Here is a 22,291-nt window from a genome sequence, read left to right as displayed (position 1 = left end):
CTGTATCTTTGAAGAGGGCTCTTTAGCATCTTGGGTTTGACTGCCTCACTGAAGAAGCATTGGTGGATGCAGACCTGAACCCTCCTGCATCTTTTAGGTTTATTGGTTTAGTGATGTTGAATGGGCCTTTTGCATGCCTGAAGATATAGGTAGTGCACTGGACTATAAGGTGTCAGTCGCTACAATGTGACCTTTATCTCACAGATCTGTTCATGTTGGACAGTCATTTTAAGTCTAGGCCTTCCCTTAGTCAGCTGAATCCTCATAGGTTCAGAATTTGAATGCCTCATTGAAATGTGAGGAAGTCGGCCTCTGCTAGTACACAAAATGTAAAACAACCACGGCAAGAGTTGGCTATATGTAAACCACTTGGAGCTAAGGACATTTATTTTTGCCATGAAGTCTCTGGAAGGAAGAACAGAGTTTAGAGGCATCCATTTTTTTTCTAAGAAACATTTTTATAGGTACCTGAACAAACCTGGTGCTTTCTTCAAATGCTTTGTATGCAAATGACATTGTGATTCGTCCAGTGGGCTGTAAACTTTATGGATTTTATTAGCAGGAACTGTTGTGGTTCCAACAAATACATTTCCCCATGACAGCTGAGAGTAAGTTTCATAAAATGAGGAAGAAGACTTGCACCTTTGCAACCCTGGTCTTCAAGGTGTAAAATTGCCAGTCACATGCAGAAATTGCAGGGGACATTACTTTTTCAGCCCAAAGTCAAGGCTGAGGGGAATGCAAGAGAAGAACCTGAAAGACAATGTGCTGTGAGCTATAGAAACTCTGTACTCAGGTGGCCAGGCGCTCCTAAATGTGGTTATGATACTCTGAGCTCACCACTGTAAGTCACCAATTGCAGGGTCAGCGTTAAGGAGACATGTTTAGCTTAGCAAGCAATGAAAAAGAAAGGTTGCTGTAAGAACAAAAGTGGCAAGGAGAACGGTGGGGGGGGGGGGGGTGGAGCTGGAAACCATCAGCAAAACACTATTAGTATTTTGTATTTACGGAGGCAAATCTTGAAAGGTGAAATCTTACTAACTCTGTCATGTTGTAAGGCCAAAAAAAGAACCAGGGGAATTTAGGGTATAAGAAACATTTTTGTTTTACTTACCCATACAATATATTGTTCTACATTTTAACATTTTTAGACATTTATTTCTTCAGAGCACTTACTGAATGTTATCTGCTGTTTTCCATAGTCAATTAAAAATGTGCAAGATTTATCATACTGGTAGCCATAGATGGCATATTTAGGAATACATAGAAGTTTTACATAAATTGCTTTTTACTTTTACTGCAACTACCCTAGTCCCTTTTTCTTAAACTTGCTTAAATAACTGGTTTGGTTGGGTTTATCAGAAGGCACTTTGTTTTGTACACTTGACACAGTACAAAGCATTAGCTCCTGTCTGCATACGTGAATGCTTTTGACATTAGTACTTTTCATTAATATTTTTTTTTGTCATTCTTAACTCTAGTTGGTGCTTTGAGTCAAGTGAATGCTAAGCAGAGAAATTGCTGGAAAAAAAATCCTCCAGATAATCAGCTGTGTTTGCATGCTTTATATAATATCCCAGTCTCGAGTCCACCCTGAAATGACACTGCAGTTCATGCTGATCTGAATTTCTGTGCAATGAATGCAGTCTGTTGAAAGATACTTCACCTTCTTTGCAGTGAAAGCAGAAATTGCAGTTGGTACATGTGCATCTGTCAGATGATACCATTTCATGTTGCTTCAGGATTTGTTGCTTGTAATGTCCACTTCTAACACCATGACTTCTGAATGCAAAATATTCATATTTAGATTTGTTTTTCTTTTTCAGGTCCACTCAAAGAAATCACTGAGATTACGGATTATACTTTGAGTGCTGGCACCACAGCTATGAATGCCCAAAGAGTTTTGCGAGGATTACAGCTGAACCGACCCATTCTTCTAGAAGGTTCTCCTGGTGTTGGAAAAACAAGTCTGGTAACAGCATTAGCCAAAGCTTCAGGAAATAACCTTGTTCGAATCAATCTCTCAGAACAGACTGTAAGTATTGCCATTTGAACCAGGCCTTTGATTTATTTACATTCTGCTTTTTTAATGTGTTGCATTTTTATTACATCATTAGTCTTCAAATTTGTGCCACAGTGTTTGAGTTGAATCCTGATTAAACTTCTGGAGATTGGTTACAGACCCGAAACAAACTTTGAGTAAGAGTTGCAGGTTGGTTGTGTAACAGCCCCCCAAAAACAGTCTTATGATTTAGAAGAGACAAGAAACTGGAGGCATCATCCTTATAACACTTGGGGAAGTGTTGCTTTGCCTGTGAAGAAGCCTATTTTTAGCTTTAAGGTGGTAAAAGTAAATTAGGTGCCTAGAATGTTATCCAGTAGCGAATTACTAGTGGCTGTGATATGACAAAAAGTAAGACTATTGCATACTGTGGTCAGCTGCTTTAGCAGAGAGCAAACCATGAGGCAAAGACTAGTGAGATGGCTGAAACAGAAATCCAGCCATGGGGGTGGAAGTAATGGTGGTAATGTTTCATCTGGTTCAAAGAGAAATATAGAGGAGTGAGCATTCTGGTGGCAAAATATTGATTATGGGATGTAGATGGGACCTTAATTTGTTGGAAATTATCAGGATAAACTTTCAAAAATGGAAAATGTTAAGCATAGAAATGGACCAGAGGGCTCAAGTCCTACAGTGGTGTACACTATTTAGAGCAGGGGTGTCCAACCTTTTCGCTTGCCGGGGCCACATTGAGTGAACAGAAATTCTTGGGGCCGCATATAAAATATTGTCATATAGTTACCTATTTCGCTGTTGCGGGCTACCAAAGTTGACCTCCTGGCTGTACTATTAGTGCATTTGAACAATGAATAAATGCCTAATATTTGCCCTAAAATTCACATTCTCATAGAGCAAACCTTCTGGCTGCTGTTTAATAAATATTTGTTAATGTTGGAGGAAGGGGCATGGATGAAGTGTCTGTGTGTCTGTGTGTCTGTCTGTGTGTCTGTCTGTGTGTCTCTCTCTGTCTGCATGCGTGTCTGTGTATAGTGGTAAGAAGGCAATGCTAGCCTGGTTTTGATTATCTTACCTGAAGTGTGTGTATGAATCTGAATAGAATGCAGTGTTGGTGTAGAGGGTTCCTATTATAGAGGCTGCTGATTTCCTAGAGGAACTTACAGGGGGTGGTATGCATAAGAAATGAAACCCTGAGACCCATATGACCCATGTTTCGAATAAAAGGAATGGGAGCTGGAGGGAGTGAGGCAGAATGAATGGAGGCAATACTATATGCATCACTTATCCTGGAAGAAGTAAGTGGTTTGGCTTGTTGCTTTTGTGACACCAGTTAGAGCTGTGTGTGGTGTAGTCTTCAGAGACTGGGCAAGAGAGACATGCTGTCACAGTAGTAGCCACCTAGACCAGGGTACACTCACAATGGGAAGTTTTCATACTCCTCCCCCATAGACTGGCAGTCTTCTCGTCTCTAAGAATGTCCTGGGGGGGTTATGAGCTCATGAGTCTGGGGTGGGGAGACTTGCCTGGTTGTTCGCTCCATGGTTAGTACTCCCTCATGGAGAGGACAAATAAGCCATTGACTGTCATGTGAAGAATGAGTTTGTTTCAGGTCATGGGGGCGCTGATGAGTTGCATGCATAGAGGTTGCAGCAAAAAAAAAAACTATGGTGTGCATCTTGCAGAGGGAATTAGAAGTGTTTCCATTTAAATCTCTCGAGTGGTAGATTAAAGATTCGGTACCACTGTATCACCTAGAACAAGACAAGTGATATAATACAACTTATAAGTGGCAAAGGAGAGGATTGGAATATAAATACTGGAATCAAATGGTAGATGATGGAGGGGTGATGACCTGTGAGAAAGCACATGTATAAAGTATCTGATTAACTAAATAGATTGTTGCGAAATATAATGCACAGGGGACGAGTGCTTGAAATTTAAACTTTATTAAAATAGAGAAGAGATTGGCCAGGGTCGAGTAAATGGATGACAGATGTTAGATAAAACTATACAGTGAAGCTGGGATTGGTATCAAGGTAGTATACAACATTAGGAGCTTGTAAATGTAAAGCTTGTGTGAATCAGTGATAAACAGGGAGTATTGTTAAGTGAGTATTCTGTGTCAGGATACAAGATCTTGTAAATTCAGAATGTTGGGATGGAAATGTCTGCATAAATATTTCTGTATTTCTACTGGCTAGTCAGAATGTTTCTGGGACTGGGAAACAGTTATTGGAGGTGTGGAGAAAGTCTGAGAGGATATAGGACACATGCTCTGGGTATGCTCCAGATTGAGAGGGTTCCATCTAGACTTGTAAGAGCTGGTGGATGAAAGTATTTGCAGGGATATGAAATCAATTTGGAGGCAATCTTTTGAAATATGCCTGGCAACAATGTGCCCTGAAATGATTTAAAAAATAAGGTTGAAAACACAGGAGAACAGCAAATGTTGAATATTGCTTTTCTCCTTTAATTTTTTTCCCCCTCAATGGGCAAGTCCCCCGCACAAACTCGTATATGCCAATTCCAAGATCACCATACTTCAGAGAAAGACAATGTTCTGAGGAGTGGACTTACTATACGGATATATGTATGTATGTATTTTTGGTCATTCAGTCTCACTGTTTCAGGAATTGCACTCAGTCACAGAATTTCAAATTATTACTTCATTTGGGTCTATTTCTGTTGGGGGTCTTTCAGAGAGATAAGTAAGCTGTACATGTGGTTGCTTTGTTATGGATTATGAGATTTGTAGCAGAAAAATGTATTATGTGGACGTAGAAATCTAGGGTTCTGTATTACATGAACAGCAAAATGAACTGGCATCTCATCTAAGTGTCATGTTTAATCATAGCTTCACCTCAGGTTTTGTCCCCACTGAGTGGTGCACAGCTACAGTTATCCCACTCCACAAGGGGGGCCCCACCTTGGATCCCGGGAACTACTGCCCCATCAGTCTGACAAGCCTGATCTGCAAGGCCATGGAACGTATCATCATGGAACCTATAAACAAGGACATTGGCAACCTTCAAACACTGGACCCCACCCAGTTTGAGTTCATGAAGGGCTGATCTTGTCTCCTGAACCTGATTGACTTCTTTGAATCAGTCTCCAGAGCCATGGATGAGGGTAAGGTGGTCCACACAGCCTATCTGGACCTCGCCAAGGCTTTTGACTCCATCCCCCACTCTAGAATCATAGATAGATTTATTAAGCTGGGCATTAATCCCTACGTCACTTGATGGGTTGCCAACTGGCTTACTGACAGAACCCACACTGTAAAAGTAGCCGACTCTAAATCCAGCTCCAGACAAGTTACAAGTGGAGTACCTCAGGGTTCAGTGCTGGGACCGCTCTTGTTTGGCATCTGCTTCTCTGAAGTACAGGCCAGCACTAAGGGACTCTGGCTAACAAAGTTTGCAGATGATTGCAAACTGGGAGCCATTATTGAATCCCCAAATGATGTGGATACTTCAAGAAAGGGCCTTACAGAAACAGATGCTTGGTGCCAGAGCCATGAGTTCAAGCTCAATGCCAAGAAATGTATAGTTATCCCCTTTGGGGAAAAAACATGTACCCGTGAATTACCACATAGGTGTCAGTACACTAAACACCGAAAGTGTGATAAGAGACTTAGGGACACAGGTGGACAGTGGTCTCACCTTCGATAACCACATCGCCACAACAGTCAGGAAATCCTTCTATGTGGCACACCTCATCACTAAGGGCTTTTCATCCAGAAAAAAGGAGGTCATTGTCCCACTGTACTCATTCCTCATTAGACCCATTATAGAAAATAAAGCCCCGTTTGGTATATACCTCTCAAGACATCTGCAATAATTGGAAAGGCTGCAGAAATACCTTACTAAAAGAATCACAGGCCTAAAGCAGATGCCTTACACTGACCGCCTTAAACTCCAGCTATACTCTGTCGCATATCATCTACTCAGAGGTGATCTCTGCTTAACATACAAGGCCATGTCAAACCCAGAACTGTTGGACATGCTACACTTACAGAAATCCTAATCCCTCAGAGCCACATGCTCCAGGGATCTAAACGTTGTCTTCACAATAAACAAAACATGCTGGAGGGATAGTTTCCTGACCCAGAGACTCCCCAGACTCTGGAATAGACTGCCCCATACATGTCAAGCAGAGTGCCTCTTTGGCCCTCTTCAAAAGGAACCTTGATGATTGGATGGGAGAAAGGAAATTCATCCCAGGGATCACGTCAGTCACCCTGTTAGACAGGGGTCCAGGGAAGTAAATATTGTGGGAAGAAATAGCCAGGGAATTGTTATGGCAAGGCTTGTGTAGGCCCTAGGGCTGATAGCCTAGTACCAACCTATGATGATAGAGGTTAGGAAATTGTTAGCGGTGATTGCTGATGATGAAAGAGAGTAATAAGTAGAGAAATACGCAAGCGTTTCCAACTGTTTGACTACCTTGAGTGGGATACCTGGATAGGAAGGCAGAAAAGTGAAGAAAAATCCTTTTGACCATCCACATTGTGATTCCCCAAGTGTGGTTATGGTTCTGTATTAAATGCAATTGAGAGAATATTGAGTGAGTACACCAAAACCAAAGAAATCGAGAATAGTGCTTTAAACACAACCAATAAACATCCAAAGTAAAGCACCTAGGAACCAGCAAAACAAAGCCACCAACACAGCGTCGAAAGGAGCAAAAAGTCTGTTTTATTTAATGTTTCAAAGACACCACGTTTTCTTCCTAGTATATCCAGGACTTCATCAGAAATAAGTACATTGCAGTCCCTCCTTATATACCTCCTTCCTAATTACCTGGTGGTGGTAATTAGTCCCAATTGAATAAAATGACAAAAATTTAAAGATATAGTAAAACACTAATTCTAAGATTTCTCTAACATTAGTTCAATAAATACAATGCTAATCCATTCTGATCAATACATCCCTCAACATTATATATAAAAATATATAAGGTCATGTAGTAGATATAATAATTCTGAACAGCTGCATATACATCCACAGTGAACAAACACCTATGCATAAAAGTAAAACAGAATGTCGCCACCCCCCCCCCATGTTAAGTAAAAACCTAAAATGCATTTGTACATAATAAAATAGGTGTCCTAAAAAATAACCCAACAAGGTAAAACATTTCATGTAGCTCAATGTTGTTTATTTTTAATATATATAAAATTAGTTGGTTCTGTAAAGCATACCCTTAGCCTATTCTTTGTTAGAGCTTGGCAGATCTTAATTTGACAACTGGTACCAATGCAATATGCTTGTTAAGTCCTGGGGGCTTGTTCGCTTCTGATCTTAACTGCCAGAGAAGTTCTTTAAACTCATTGGTGGTCTCCCATGACCCCCCCCCGGTGGGTCTGTTTCAACCTTTTCTATTACAAAGAACCCAAAAACAGCTTCTGTGCATTTTTTGCTGTGCTTATACAAGGCATTGTTTATATCACATTTTTTGATGTCATTCATATGTTCATATATGTGACGCTTGAGATTCCTGTTGGTCTTTCCAATGTAGAAAGAACCACAGGTCTTGCATATAGCGACATATGTAATTCCAGAAGTGTCACAATTACAATAAAAATTGGTTACCAATGTTTTCTACCTGTCAAATCCACAGAATCCCCCTGTAGAATGTGTGTGTATTGTGCACAAGAACCACATTTATATGTACCTTCTTGGATCTAGAATTATTCACCTTGTAGTTTCTCATATCTACCCACAATGTCACTCATGACCAGTTACAGTATTTGGATGTATTCATTGAAAAGGTGCCAGGAGAGAAGGCATTTAAGTCGTGTGTTTAGGAAAAAAAACATTCTCCAACTCCTATTTATTTTTCACTAGTGGACACCCCTTCAGTCAAAAGAAGGGGATTGTGAAAGGTCAGTTTATTAGGAGTTGCAGAATGACCTCTAACGACCAAGACTATGTTATTGAGAGTAGTAAACTAAGGGCTATGTTCATGGAAAGAAAGTATCCAGTAGAGTTGATAAAGCTAGTGGAAGGCGTAATTTTGAAGGAAAGAAAAGGAAGGCTTGGTCCAATTTTGTGCAAGCCAGAGCTGAACACCCATCGAGCAGCAAACAATGATACTGACCAAACTGGATGGAATGGTAACTTTATATTGAATTTTAGTAGTAATGCTTGTTGCATTAAAAATATAATTTCACAAAACTGGGAGAGATTTGAGAGATATTCAGATGTGGACCCACTATTTAAAAACCCACTTAGGTTCACATATAGAAAGGGTAGGAATATAAAAGAAATGTTGGAAAACTACAAGGTGAATAATTCTAGATCCAAGAAGGGTACATATAAATGTGGTTCTTGTGAACAATGCACACACATTCTCCAGGGGGATTCTGTGCATTTGATAGGTAGAAAAACAAAATTGGTAACCAATTTTTATTGTAATTGTGACACTTACAGAATTATATACGTCGCTATACGCAAGACCTGTGGTTCTTTCTACATTGGAAAGACCAACAGGAAACTCAAGCGCCGTATATATGAACACATGAATGACATCAAAAAATGTGATATAAACAATGCCTTGTATAAGCACAGCAAAGAATGCGCACAAGCTGTTTTTGGGTTCTTTGTAATAGAAAAGGTTGAAACAGACCCCATGGGGGGGGGGGGACCATGGGGAGACCACCACTGAGTTTAAATAACTTTTCAGGCAGTTAAGATTAGAAGCGAACAAGCCCCCAGGACTTAACAAACATGTTTCACTGGTACCAGTTTTCAAATTAAGATCTGCCAAGCTCTAACAAAGAATAGGCTAAGGGTATGCTTTGCAGAACCAACTTTATACAATTAATTTTTTTAACAACTAATTTTATATATATTAAAAGTTAACAACATTGAGCTACATGAAATGTTTTACCTTGTTAGGTTATTTTTTAGGATACCTCTATTTCATTATGTACACATATGCATTTTAGGTTTTCACTTAACATGGGGGGGGGGGTGACATTCTGTTTTACTTTTATGCATAGGTGTTTGTTCACTGTGGATGTATATGCAACTGTTCTGAATTATTATATTTACTACATGACCTTATATATTTTTATACTAATGTTGAGGGATGTAATCAGAATGGATTAGCATTGTATTTATTGAACTAATGTTATAGAAATTTTAGAATGACTGTTTTACTATATCTTTAAATTTTTGTCATTTTATTCAATTGGGACTAATTACCACCACCAGGTAATTAGGAAGGAGGTATATAAGGAGGGACTGCAATGTACTTCTTATTTATGATGAAGTCCTGGATACTAGGACAAAAACGTGGTGTCTTTGCAACGTTAAATAAAACAAACTTTTTTTGCTCCTTTCTACGCTGTATTGTTGGATTCATTTTGCTGGTTCCTAGGTGCTTTACTTTGGATGAATATTGAGTGAGTGGATCAGCAAGCCTTCATGCCATGTCTTGTAACTCATTTTGTAAAGATTCTAAAATTGATGACTTTTTGCAGAGGACCAGGGAAATGGTGACAACACTTGGCAATTTGATACGTTCGGAAGCTCCAGTTTGAAACAGAATCTGACATTTCATTAACAGCCTATCCACAGCTGAACAGCTGGAGCCAAAAGTCATGGCTTTGAAAGATTGTCTGCAGGAAAAAATAATTTAAAGTTTATTGGCATACGTTAAAAGGCAGAGGAAAATAATTGTTTTTGTATAGGCTGCTGAGTCAGTGAACTGAATGAGTATCTGCTTCAAAATAAGCAGGTATGCAGATTATACTCCCAGGAACACATGCAGACTTGAAAAATTTATATTCTCTACTTATGTTCAGAAAGTGAAAGTTCCTGCGAAATATTTTGCATGCAGGACAGCAGTTGAAATTCTGAGACATAACAGAAGTCCTGCTCAGAATGCACTTTTTTTCTCCCAGTGATGCATTTCTGCAATACAGATGCATTTAAATGTAAACTTTTAATCTGAAGTTGTTAATCTTCTTTCTATTCATCACTGATGGGTTCGGTTCTGTGCCCTCTGAACCAAGTCGGCCTTATACCAAGCTTGCGTGCACCAAAAACACTCGAGCTAAGCTGCTACCCACAATGCCCTTCACTCAGTTACCTCAGATCTCATTTGCCGCACAGCCATATAGCAGCGTTTCACCGAGCTCTCCTGCTAAGTGATTTATATTTCTAAATTTTACAAGTTTTTGTGGATTTTTTCCTGTTACTTACTAGTTTTTGGTATCTTTCTACACTCTTCTCTACCCACAGGTATCCCTTCTATACCATTGTTGGTATTGGCCCTTCTACCCTTGCAGTATCCCAATACCATTGTTGGTATTTCCTCTCTTCTTCACTTTCCTTCACTCTTTCCTATATTTTTGTGTGTGTGAGTGTTCTCTATTATGTCTGAGAAGAAAGGCACTACAGGGTTTAAACACTGCGCTTCCTGCAGTGGCAAACTCCCAAATAGCGACCTTCATGAGATATTTGTGCCAGCTTCAGTCAGCGGACGCTGAATGAGCAACGTAATAAATTGATCCGTAAGGGTCTGCTTTCTTCACCTTTTTTGGAGGATATTTCTGCGATGGAGGTCTCATCCCCTCCTACTGTGGACAAGAAACATCCTCGCTCGGATCCCTCTTCACCGGCTGGTGATAGGGGTAAAAGCCATAAGCATAAGGCCCGTAAGTCTTCCTCCGAGCACCGTACTGGCTCCTCTGTTCCGACCACCTCGGCTCCAAGTTCAGCTCCAGTTATGCATACCAAGGTCGCCTTGTCGGCGCCTGTCCCGACGACTACCGCGCCAACTAGAGCATCTGTTTCGACCAGATTGTCTGCCTCCATCTCGGCACCGATGTCCCCCATCTCAGTTCCGATGTCTGTTTCGACAACTTTGGAGCTGTTCTTGACCTCCACCCCAGCCCAGGCTGTGACCTCTGCTCCGAGCCCGTTCTCCGCTCCAACCATCCCTTTTGTTGCAGGTTTCTAAGCTAGAATTGTCCATGCCGTTATGTAATGCACCATGGACCCAGTACTCCCTGTCTGTGGACCTGTTTGCCGGACAAGCCTGCAGCCCCTTTTTGGATCGGCCTGTTTTCCCCCTCATGGGCATCGGTAAGATCCACAAGGAGCGTTTCAGAATTGGATGTGGTGTGCCTTTTTGACCAGCTGCTGACCGTCAGGGGAATTTCAAATTTTCCTAGACCCCATCCCACTCCGGGCTTTGGGTCTATTACACCGGCGATCCCTACATTCTCTTTCCTTGGATCCCTCGGTTTCAAGGCTTATATAACCGATGTTTTCAAGAGGATCCCTTTCCTTGGTGCCAACAACAAGGGTCTCTGAGGCCCCTTTAGATCTCGGTTCCTTCGGAACCCACCCTTCTTCAATCCCATGCTTGGGGGGGGGGGGTGGAACATCTGGTTCCGGTCACAGTTCTGACTTGTGTTGTCTGTTCCATCTTCGGGTCTGAGGACGACTACTGCCCCGAGTTTGCTTGAGGCTCTGTCCCCGGGGGCAGACTGTGTGAAGCGGGGTGTGACTCTGGTTCCGATATGGTCTTCGGTTCTGGGCGCCCACTCCTCTTCGGGTGGGCCCGCTTTCTGGGTGATGGAGAGGGTAATTGCTTCTAGCAGTCCTCCTACGTTGGTCATCACTCCAGTTTCTCTGAGCCACAGCTGTCAAATGCCACCCCCCCCTAGGACTCCGAGAGCACGAGGCCCAGGAAACCCATGTCCAGGGTATTTCCCTTTGAGTCTTCGGATGCTCCCACCGAATAACCCCTTTGGAAATGAGAGTGTAAGAAGAAACACATGGACTCCCCAGAGGAGTCCCTCATGGAAGATACAGATTACGATGATGGGGAAGGATCCCCACCGTCGCCTCCTGACTATGTCTCTTTTGGAGACATCCTGGAAATCTTGAAACAGAGGGGGTGACTGGAAGCCCTCCAATCCTTCCTTGGAGGAATCCGTATTCCTGCAGGTCTTTTGCTGTCGGCCCTCTATTTTTGGGTGACCCCCACCGATAAGTTGGTTAAGCTCATCGTGCAGTGGGCATGGAAGAAGCCGGACTCCATTGAGGGCCATCCCTAAGAGATCAGATAAGGTACTCTCCCCTCCAGAGCATCAAACCCATTGGTCAAAAAGGACCTTGCGGAATACAGTCCTGCTGTCCACCCACCCAACAGAGATGCCCAGGCGGTGGACAGGTTAGGGAAGTGAGTTTTTGCGTCGGCGTCCTTTGCAGCCAGGTCTCTGAACTTTTTGCCACATTTTAGGAAGTTCCAGAGAGATCTCATCACCGAACTCTCCGGGACCATCGCGGGCCAAGTTTCTGATGGAGCACATGATAAAGTTGCTTCTCAACTTGCCATCCTAGAGTCAATATCCAATTCGTCCATGGAGTTACTGTCCCACTCAAATGAAGGAGTGGCTAGAGCTGCAGATGCAGGCGTAGTCCTGAGACGCCATGCCTGGATGTGCATTTATGACATCACGGACGCCTTCAAATCTTCCTTTTTAAATGCCCCTATCGAACCATCATCTCTGTTCGGTGCTGATGTCAAGGATGCATTAGCTAGGTGAAGGCAGAACTGGAAGACCTTGTCTGCCATGGGCCTAAGCTTTTCCAAACCTCAGCGTTCCTTCTCCAGGAACCAGAGGAGTGGGAAGATGTGGTACAATAAGTCTCAAGGTCCTTTCCATGACTCGCGTGGTGAGGACTCCCCCAGAGGCAGAGGGCGGTTCCAATAATGGAAGACGCCCCTTTTGGGGCAGAGGGGGTCCCCGGAACCAGGACTCCAGAGATTCCTTCTTGGGTAGACTGTATCGGCGCTCCTGAAGCACTGCCCAATTGCTTTCCTCTGGAAGCAGTCATAGCGCATTTTTCTCTGCACCAAGCTGCCTGGCTCTCTATTACAAAAGATTAGTGGGTGCAGAGAATCATTACCAGAGGCTACCACATTCCCCTAATATCTTATCCAAGACTTCCGAAATCCCTTCCCAGTGTTCCACCCAGTCAAAGGGAGGAGACAGCTTCTGAAATACGAAAGTTATGTCAAAAACGAGTCGTCCAACAGGTCCCCCCAGACCAGTGCAGATCACGGTTCTACTCAAGATCCTTTTTGGTGCCAAAGACAGGGGACTGGAGGTCCATTCTGGATCTCAGCCAACTAAACAAATCGGTAGTACAGACCAAGTTCCACATGGTCACGATTCACTCCTTCCCTTTCTGCGGGAGGGTGTGTGGATGTGCTCATTAGATCTCCGGGATGGGTATTACCACATCAAGAAGGACAAGCGCTCCAGGCACCTCCTTTGCTTCCAGTTGGGAGCCAATCATTACCAATTCAGAGCCCTGCCATTCAGTCTCTCGACGGCCCCCAGAGTGTTCGTGAACTGCTTAGCAGTGGTAACAGCTCATCTGAGACTTCAGGGATTCCAGGTGTTTCTGTACCTAGATGATTGGCTCCTCTCCGCCCCCACCAAGCGCCTACTGGTCAGGGCCCTCCACTACACACTAGTTCTAGTGGAGTCGCAGGGCATCACCATCCACTGGGAGAAATCCAACCTTCAGCCCTCACAACAATTAGAATTTATAGGGGCAGTATTCAGCACTCAGTCAAGTCTGGTCTCTCTCCCTTCACAGACTTCAGAGATTACGGGCACAAGTTCAAGTGATACTCTGTTGAAGAAAGGTCGTCTGCAATGGAAGTTCTCCAGGCACTGGGGTCTATGGCTGCAGCTATTCCAATTGTTCCCCTAGCCAGATTACACATGAGATTACTACAATGGCTCCTTCAGTCCCAGTGGATATCCAGTTTTCACTCCCTGAGCTCACAGATTCTCATCACCAACACTTGCAAACAAGATCTCTGGTGGATGAGTACAGACGAAAATCTTTGTTGCCCCTTCCAGGCTCCCCAACCCAGTGCCATGATGACCAGGGACACTTCCCTGATGGGGTGGGTGGGCCACTTCCAGGGAAATTCAGTCCAAGGCACGTGGTCCAACATAGAGGTCACCTTGCATATTAATGTCCTCGAGTTGAGTGGAGCTATTGGCGTTGCAAGCTTTCCGTCCGCTCCCGTCCGGAATGATTGATATCTAGTTGGACAGCATGTCCATGGTCTGGTACATAAACAAGCAGTGAGGGACCAAATCTTACCACCTATGTTGCAAAGCCATGAGAATCTGGCATTGGGCGATAGCTTCCAACTGCTTTCTGATCGCAACGCATATCCCAGGGAGCTCCAACGTGATTGCGGACATGCTAAGCAGATGCATCCTCCATCCTCACGAGTGGTCTCTGAGTGTGGCGGTGGAAATTTTCAGCCGTTGGGGCCAGCCATGCTGCGATCTTTTCGCCTCCCCCTCAAACACAAAATGCATCAGCTACTTTGCCTTCTTTCCCCCTCATGGGGAGTCACCGAGAGACACTTTGATTCACGATTGGCCCATGGGTCTCCTTTATGCTTATCCTCCCGATTCCTCTGATTCCCCCTTGTTCTAAGGAAAGCTATTCGGTTGAGAAGCAAAGTAATCCTCATTACCCCGTTCTGGCCTCAAGTATGGTTTCCCGTCCGACCTTATCTGCTACAACCTCCTTGGGTCCTAGACAATTGTCAGGACCTCGTATCTCACCCACAAGGGCCGACTCCCCCAAATATGCCCACTCTCAAGCTGACTGCTTGGTTCTCCACTTCCGTTAGTTGCCAGGCAGGAAATCCTCTCTTCATCTGTCCGTGATATTATCTTGGCCTTTCATAAACCATCCACCAGGAAACTTTTCAGGGACAAATGGAAAAGATTCTCTATTTGGTCACATAATCAAAAGTCAGATCCGTTCTCAGCTCCTGTAGCCACTATTCATTACCTGGCTGAACTGTTCGACAATGGGGCATCAGCTTCCACCATTCGAGTCCATCTAGCAGCTGTTTTCAACTTCTATAATGGTTCAGATGGAGTCCCGCTTATTTCCACTCACCGTTGCAAGACTTTCCTCAAGGGTATTTTTCACAGCTGGCCTCCCATCAGTCAGCCGATGGAGGCTTGGAATTTCTCTTGGTTCTGCAGTCTCTTTCTATGCCCCCTTTTGAGCCTGCTGCGACATGTGAGCTAAGCATAAAGGAGACCCGTGGGCCAGTCATGAATCAAAGCGTCTCTCGGTGACTCCCCGATGCCTGATTGACTTGTTATGTTCAAGTGTTGATCTGCCAGCTATCTGTTTTGGTGAGTTGGGCTGCTAAGCTGCTTTTAGCGATCAACAGTATAAAACCCTGTTTAGAGTTCTGACCACACAGTTGTTGCTGCATGATCGTTTAATGCCACATTAGCCATACTTTGTATCCACAATTACCCTGTGAATAAGGACTTCTTTCTCCTTGTGCGGGCATCCAGAAAGGCATTACCCCCCCCCCCCCCCCCGATTCAAAGTTTGCTGAGTTGCTTTCCCTTATTAGATCTACACATTAACTGCTGTTAAAGGAATGTTCTTTTGGCTAACCTCTGTGGGAGTTGCACTCATCTTTCCTAGTGGCCATTACCTGCACATCACTCAGGGTACTAGACCAGTAATTATTGAATTAGTTATCTTGCCCTAAGTAGTAGTTTACCTAATAATAAGCTACTGTGATTAATTGATTGTTATATAGTTTGCATTTTGTAATTCTAATTAGTTTTATGCCATCACAAGTCAGGCATTTTTATTTTTTGCTTACCTTTTACTTATTTTCATTTTAAAGAGTATCTCTCCAATTCCCTTGTGCTTGCTCAATATACGAATTGCTTAGACTTTGTCTCTGTAGCCATCTAGAAGTACTAATTTAAGATTGTGTTTTTTGTAACCTTACATATTGTATAACACTGTCTTTACCTTAATTGCCTTAATAGTACCACTAGTATATTTTTTGTAGCCTTCACACCTAATGTATACCTTATCTTTCTACTCCTCCTCCTAGCTCTTTTCCCCCTATCCTGCACGAAAGGACCTGCCTGGTCATTAAGGACCCTTTAATTTCTACCTTCAACCATCCCAACGACTGGCCAACAAATCTCTGCTGTTGTGGCGTATAAGTCCCTGTTTTAAACAGATCAGGAAAGTATGTTCCACCCTGGTCCTAAGCATTATAGTTGATCTGTTATATTCGTACTGCATCTGTTATTTAACTTAGGCTGTTCTTTGCAAAGTACAATGTACCTAGCTTAGTATAAATTTTAGCCACTGAGTCAGGAAGCCAGCAGCCAGACTCCTCTCTGTCCTAGCACCATCTGCTTTTCCCTCTCCCTGACTCCTCTTTCTGAGCCACCTCTAACTGCTATCTCTATTACAGACACTGTATTCTACTCTCTGCCTACTAGGGGGTGCTCTAATCCAGCCTTGTGCGAAAGCTTTTCCCCTACTTTACCTAGATGTTCATCATGCATACAGCTGCAGTCATAACAGATGGGTTTTCTTGCCGTCAGGCGGGTCCTCCGTCGGCCGAATTCCAAAGTCTAGGTCCGGCGTCGGTTGTCGTCGCTTCTTCCTTGACGTCAGTGTGACAGGGGTATAAAAGAACCAGCCGACGCCATTTTCTTCAGTCTTTCTTGCCACACGGTGCCCGAAGCAGAAGCAGTTCGCAAGTGCCGGTCGGCCAGCTCCTGAGATTATGAATATTATTCAACCGAAGACTTCTTGAAAGCTAAGCACCCCGTTGGGGAAACTTTTCTTGCCTCAGACCGATGTCAGACAAAGTTAATTGCATTTCATGTGGGAAGCAAATACCGCATAAGGATTTCCATTCCCTCTGTGTACCTTGCTTAGGCCCAGACCACGTCGTCTCGGCCTGTCATTTTTGTGCTAGATTCAACAGACACACTATTAAGCGTTGGGCGGAGTTCGCCCAACGCTATTTTGGCAAAAAGTTTAATTACAACACGTCGGATACTCCGACTCCAATTTTGAGTAAACGACGTAAAGATAAGGACTGACATACGAGGTCCGCGACTTCTACCGACACCAAACTAAAGCCGACTACATGTGCTCCGGTTCTCAGCGAGGCACCTCCGCAGCCCCTGACTACCGATGACACTTCATTAGCGGTGTCTTCTGTGCCCGAGGTCGCAGGCTCTTTGGCCCACACCCCTACTACAGATACTGAAGCCACTCTTGGTGGGGAAACTCAGTGTTCAGACAGGCCTGCCACCTCTCAAAGTGTCTTCAGGCCTTCTTCTTCGTTTTCCATTAAGGCTTGCACTAAATCTAAAGCAGCTATGCATTCTAAAAGACAAGCTCCACAGGGCCCCATGCCTAAAAAGCAGATGCTCAAAATGGCTGAGGATTTGATTACTCTTATCAGGGGTTCTCAACCCCCCTCGGACAAAAGGCCCAGAGTGGAGGAAGAATACCCTTCCTCAGACCAGGCCTCCATTACTTAAGAACATTCTGACGACCAGAAACATTCTTACTCCCCTTTCGAAGATTCTGATGAGGAGGAGTCCATCCCCCCCGAGGATTACTCTTTTGGGGAAACCTTGCATACCTTGAGGGAACACTTCCACTGGGAAGGCCAAGAGTACTCAGACTCCAAGAAAAGGCTCAGGGATTTCCTCTTGCTCCCTCAGCACAGGCCTCTGGCTATACCTCCTGTCTTAGACATACTAGATGATGTGTATTCAGAGGCCAGCCTTAACCCAGATTCTTTACCTCCAGCTCCAGTCAAGCTTGACTGGTATTACCGGGTTCCTGATTCACACCAATTCCTATACAAAAGCCATGCGGCTGACCCAGAAACTATTTCACAGGGTCCCAAGGGAATTAAGGCCTCCACTGCCAAAAATCCATTCCCTTCAAAGAAAGATTACAGAGCTTTAGAAAGGTGGGGGAAAAAGGTATACACCTCGGCCACTTTAACCATGAGGGCATTAAACTGTCAGTTCCATATGTTAAAGTATCAACAGTTTTTGTTATCTCAGTTGAAAAGCAAAATGTCACAACCTGAACAACCAGACTTGAAGGAGTTGCAGGATTTGTTGCATAGTGCAGAGCAAGTGGGTAAACATACCTTGCAATGTGGTTTTGATGCTTTAGAGGCCTCTTGTAGAGCTGCTGTTAAAGGATCAGTCATACGTAGACATGCTTGGCTCAGAGAAAACCTTACCAGATCATGTCAAAGCTAAATTACTAGATGCACCTCTTCAAAAAGATGTATTGTTTGGTGTTAAAGCTGAGGAGGTATTAAAGAAAATGGAGGAAAAGGCAAAATCAATGCAAACAGTGAAAGATTTCCTACAGGTACAACCGCCACGTTTCAGTAGAAATTGGCCTTCAAAAAATTGGTCCTTTCCAGCCACGGACAGACCTCAAAGAGGTAGATACAGGCGCCCGAGAGGTAGAGGGCAATCTCAAGGATCATTTAGAGGCAGACAATGGCAAACACCTACACCAAGAGGGGGTGAGGATAGTTCACAGCCATTCAGAAAGCATACCAAATGACTTTCCCCTTTGCATGCCAAGCAAGGCTCAAATGGCAGCACCTTTAGGCGGAAAACTGGCATTATTTTCGAAAAATTGGCATATTGTCCCAAAAGACAAATGGATCCTGGACATTATAGACAGAGGCTACAGATTCCACTTTCACGCCCTTCCAAAAATGAGAGGCATGCCAAACCTGCCACACAATCAAAGGGCAGAGGCACAAAAACAAATTTCAGATCTCATGGACATGAAAGCTATTCAAGAGGTACCTGCATAAGAATAGGGTCAAGGTTTTTATTCCAGACTATTCCTGGTACCAAGGAAGGGCAAAGATTGGAGACCTATTTTGGACCTATCCATCCTAAACACATATTTACTCGTACCAAAGTTCAAGATGCTCACATTACAGCAGCTTCTTCCCATGCTGGGCAAGGAGTCTTGGCTGGTAACATTGGACCTCAAGGAGGCATACCTGCATGTCCCAATCAGACAAGATTGCAGAAGATACCTCAGATTTCTTGCAGGTTCATCCCATTATCAATTCTCTGCATTGCCCTTTGGCTTATGTACTGCGCCCAGAGTGTTCACGAAATGCCTGGCATCAGTAATTGCCTTTTGCAGACTTCAAGGGATACAAATATACCCATATCTGGACGACTGCCTTATCCAAGCGGACACCAAACACACACTTCTGAAACACCTGGCGTTTGTAATAATGTTGTTGAAATCTCTGGGATACACAGTCAACAAAAAGAAGTCAAGACTAATACCCTCTCAAACAATAATTTTCCTGGGTGCCAGCTTGGATACAAACACCCAGATGGCCTACCTCACGCCAGAGAAACAAGGGCAATTAACTCAATACTTGAAAACTGGCAACCTTCACCAGGCTGACTGCAAGGAAAATCCTGCAGGCTCTGGGATTCATGGCATCTTGCATCCGGCTAATCCCATGTGCAAAGCTGCATATGAGGAAACTTCATTGGTACCTAAAAAACGTGTGGTCTCAACACAGCCACAGTTTGGAAACAATCATACCACTGATTCCATGTCTTCAAAAGGAATTTCTGTGGTGGGCTCAACCATGCCAAAGAAACATAGGTCTCCCATTCTGCAAGCCTCAAGCAAATCAAGTCATCACAACAGACGCCTCGGACTACACCTGGGGGACACACATGACAGATCGGTGCATTCAGGGCAAATGGTCACAAAACGAAAAGCACCTACACATCAATCAAAAGGAAATGCTAGCAGTAATAAATGCTATTATGGCTTTCAAAGACCTACTGCATCCAGGACAGCTATTGATAAGAACAGACAACACCACAGTGATGTGGTACATAAACAAACAGGGAGGAACTCATTCATATCCCCTGTGCAGACTAGCCATGTCCCTTTGGAACACGGCTCTGGAATAGCAAATCCAACTTCAAGCACAATTCCTGCCAGGGAAGAAAAACACACTGGCAGACAACCTGAGCAGAAATATGACAGATCCACACGAATGGAAGTTGCATCCTCAAGTTTTTACAATGATAATTCAAGCATGGGGAAGGCCAGACATAGATCTCTTTGCCACCCACAGAAATTACCAATTGACAAAATTCTGCTCAAGGACCTTTCATCCACAGGCCTGGAAAGTGGACGCTCTCTCTTTCAGTTGGACAACAATGACGGTTTATGCCTTTCCACCTCTTCCACTGCTGGCCAAAGTTCTATTAAAAGCCAGAGCAGACAGACCAAAGATGATTCTCATTGCTCCAGACTGGCCAAGACAACACTGGTGTTACCCACTCCTTAGGAGCCTGACAGATTCCCCACCATGGATCCTGCCTCTAATGCCTTTTCTACTGATTCAGCACAACTTCAAAACTCTTCACAGTCAACTGAAAACACTCAATCTAGCCTCATGGAGGATTCCTTAAATTCACAGCAGACCCTACTCTCCAAGGAGGTGCAGGATGTCATTTTGGAGGCCAGAAGGCCTTCTACTAGAAAAGCCTACTCCGCATAATGGAAACTGTTTTATGTCTGGATTCAGAAAAAGGGTCAGAATCCTGGAATACTGAATTTACCTCAAATACTACAGTACCTAGCCGAGCTGCTAAGCAGTGGACTTTCATTCTCCTCCATCAAAATCCATGCCTCAGCCATTTCTGCAGAGTACAACACTGATCCTCCTTTATTCTCTCACCCTCTCTTATGACAGTTCCTCAGAGGGGCTAAGAATATAAAACCCCCAAGGAAGCAACCAGTACCTGCTTGAGACCTCAATTTCATTTTAGAAAAACTAACCCTGCCTCCTTTTGAGCCAGCTGCTTCAACAGATCTGCAATATTTGTCATGGAAAACAGCCTTCCTTCTAGCTATCACCTCAGCACGCAGGGTTTCGGAACTACAAGCCCTCATGGCTGTGCAGCCTTTCATCATTTTCCATCAGGACAGAGTTTCCTTATGAACCAATCCTTCATTTATGCCAAAGGTAGTATCCAGGGTAGCCTTGAATCAGGCTATCCACTTACCTACCTTTTACCCTAATCCACAAAACAAAGGGGAGAGGCTACTACATTCCTTGGACATTCACAGAGCCTATTTCCAAACAGACAATCTCAAAATGGATAGCCCACTGCATACGCTTTTGTTACTCTTTTCATGGTAAAACTGTACCTACAGGCATCAGATCTCACTCCACAAGGGCCACAGCTACCTCTGCAGCTTTCCTCAGGGGGGTTCCTACCAAAGATATTTTGGAAGCAGCCACTTGGAGTTCTGTACATACTTTCTCCAAGCACTATCACCTACCATTATACTCCAAAACTAGAGCGGGCTTTGCCACTGCAGTCTTGCAGGGCATCCTGGCTCCACCTAGTTCCCCTTAGTGCCTACCACCCCTTTATTAGCTTTGAGATTCTACCCATCTGTTATGACTGCAGCTGTATGCACGATGAACATAGTACAGTTTTGTACCTACCATAAATGTAGATGTTAGAGTGCTAATACAGCTGCAGTCCAGGTTTCCCTCCCTCCTTCCCCTCTTGGGACAGGCCTTATGGCTAACACCTCCTCATACAACCTCATTGGGGTATTCTTTTATGGTGTATTTGCTTGCAACTACTGTTTTTTGATTATATTGCATTTGCTTTATTACATAAATTTATGTTTTGCCTTCCTTCTGGGGGCACCTAACATCTGGGGTAAGAAAAACTGAAGAAAATGGCGTCGGCTGGTTCTTTTATACCCCTGTCGCACTGACGTCAGGGAAGAAGCAACGACAACCAACGCCAGACCTAGACTTTGGAATTCGGCCGACCGAGGACCCGCCTGACTGCAGGAAAACCCATCTGTTATGACTGCAGCTGTATTAGCACTCGAACATCTACCTTTATGGTAGGTACAAAACTGTACTTTACTCTTTCTAAATTTGCTTATCAGTCTCATTTTCTACTTTCCTTATCAGTTTTTCACCCCTTGACTAGCTACCAACCTTCCTGTTATCTCACTGCCCCAAGCATATCTTTTCTCTCCTCCTAGCTGTTTTTCTAATTCTTTTATTGTTCCCACTACAATATCCTATCTTAACTTTTCACTGCTTCACCACATTCTACTTACCTATGACCACTTTCTCTGCCTCAGGAATTTCCGAGCCTCTGATTGTCTCTGGAAAGTCTTTCATATAGCTGCTCTATGGTAGTCCATAACTTCTCTCCAGTCCCTCACTCAAACAGTATCTAACAGTGTTGAAAATTGGTTTATGCAACAATGTCTCCTTTTAAACCCCAAAAAAACAAAATTATTGCTCTTTGCTCCTACTCATAAGTCACCTCATCTA

At 43.7% G+C, this 22,291-nt stretch overlaps 1 protein-coding gene across 1 annotated transcript in view; it reads left to right on the top strand.

Annotated features, from left to right (window-relative positions):
* Positions 1-22,291, top strand: part of MDN1 (midasin AAA ATPase 1) — a 3,484,183-nt gene that overhangs the window by 1,631,491 nt on the left and 1,830,401 nt on the right. The window contains exon 36 of the mRNA XM_044071809.1: positions 1,827-2,035. Within this exon, the coding sequence (XP_043927744.1) occupies positions 1,827-2,035 (209 nt within the window). The remainder of the gene's footprint in view (positions 1-1,826; positions 2,036-22,291) is intronic.

The sequence above is a fragment of the Protopterus annectens genome, chromosome 1.part0 (assembly GCF_019279795.1).
Source record: "Protopterus annectens isolate FY-2018-M chromosome 1.part0, PAN1.0, whole genome shotgun sequence".
Taxonomy (NCBI): domain Eukaryota; kingdom Metazoa; phylum Chordata; order Ceratodontiformes; family Protopteridae; genus Protopterus; species Protopterus annectens.
This window is presented reverse-complemented; position numbering and strand designations above follow the sequence as displayed.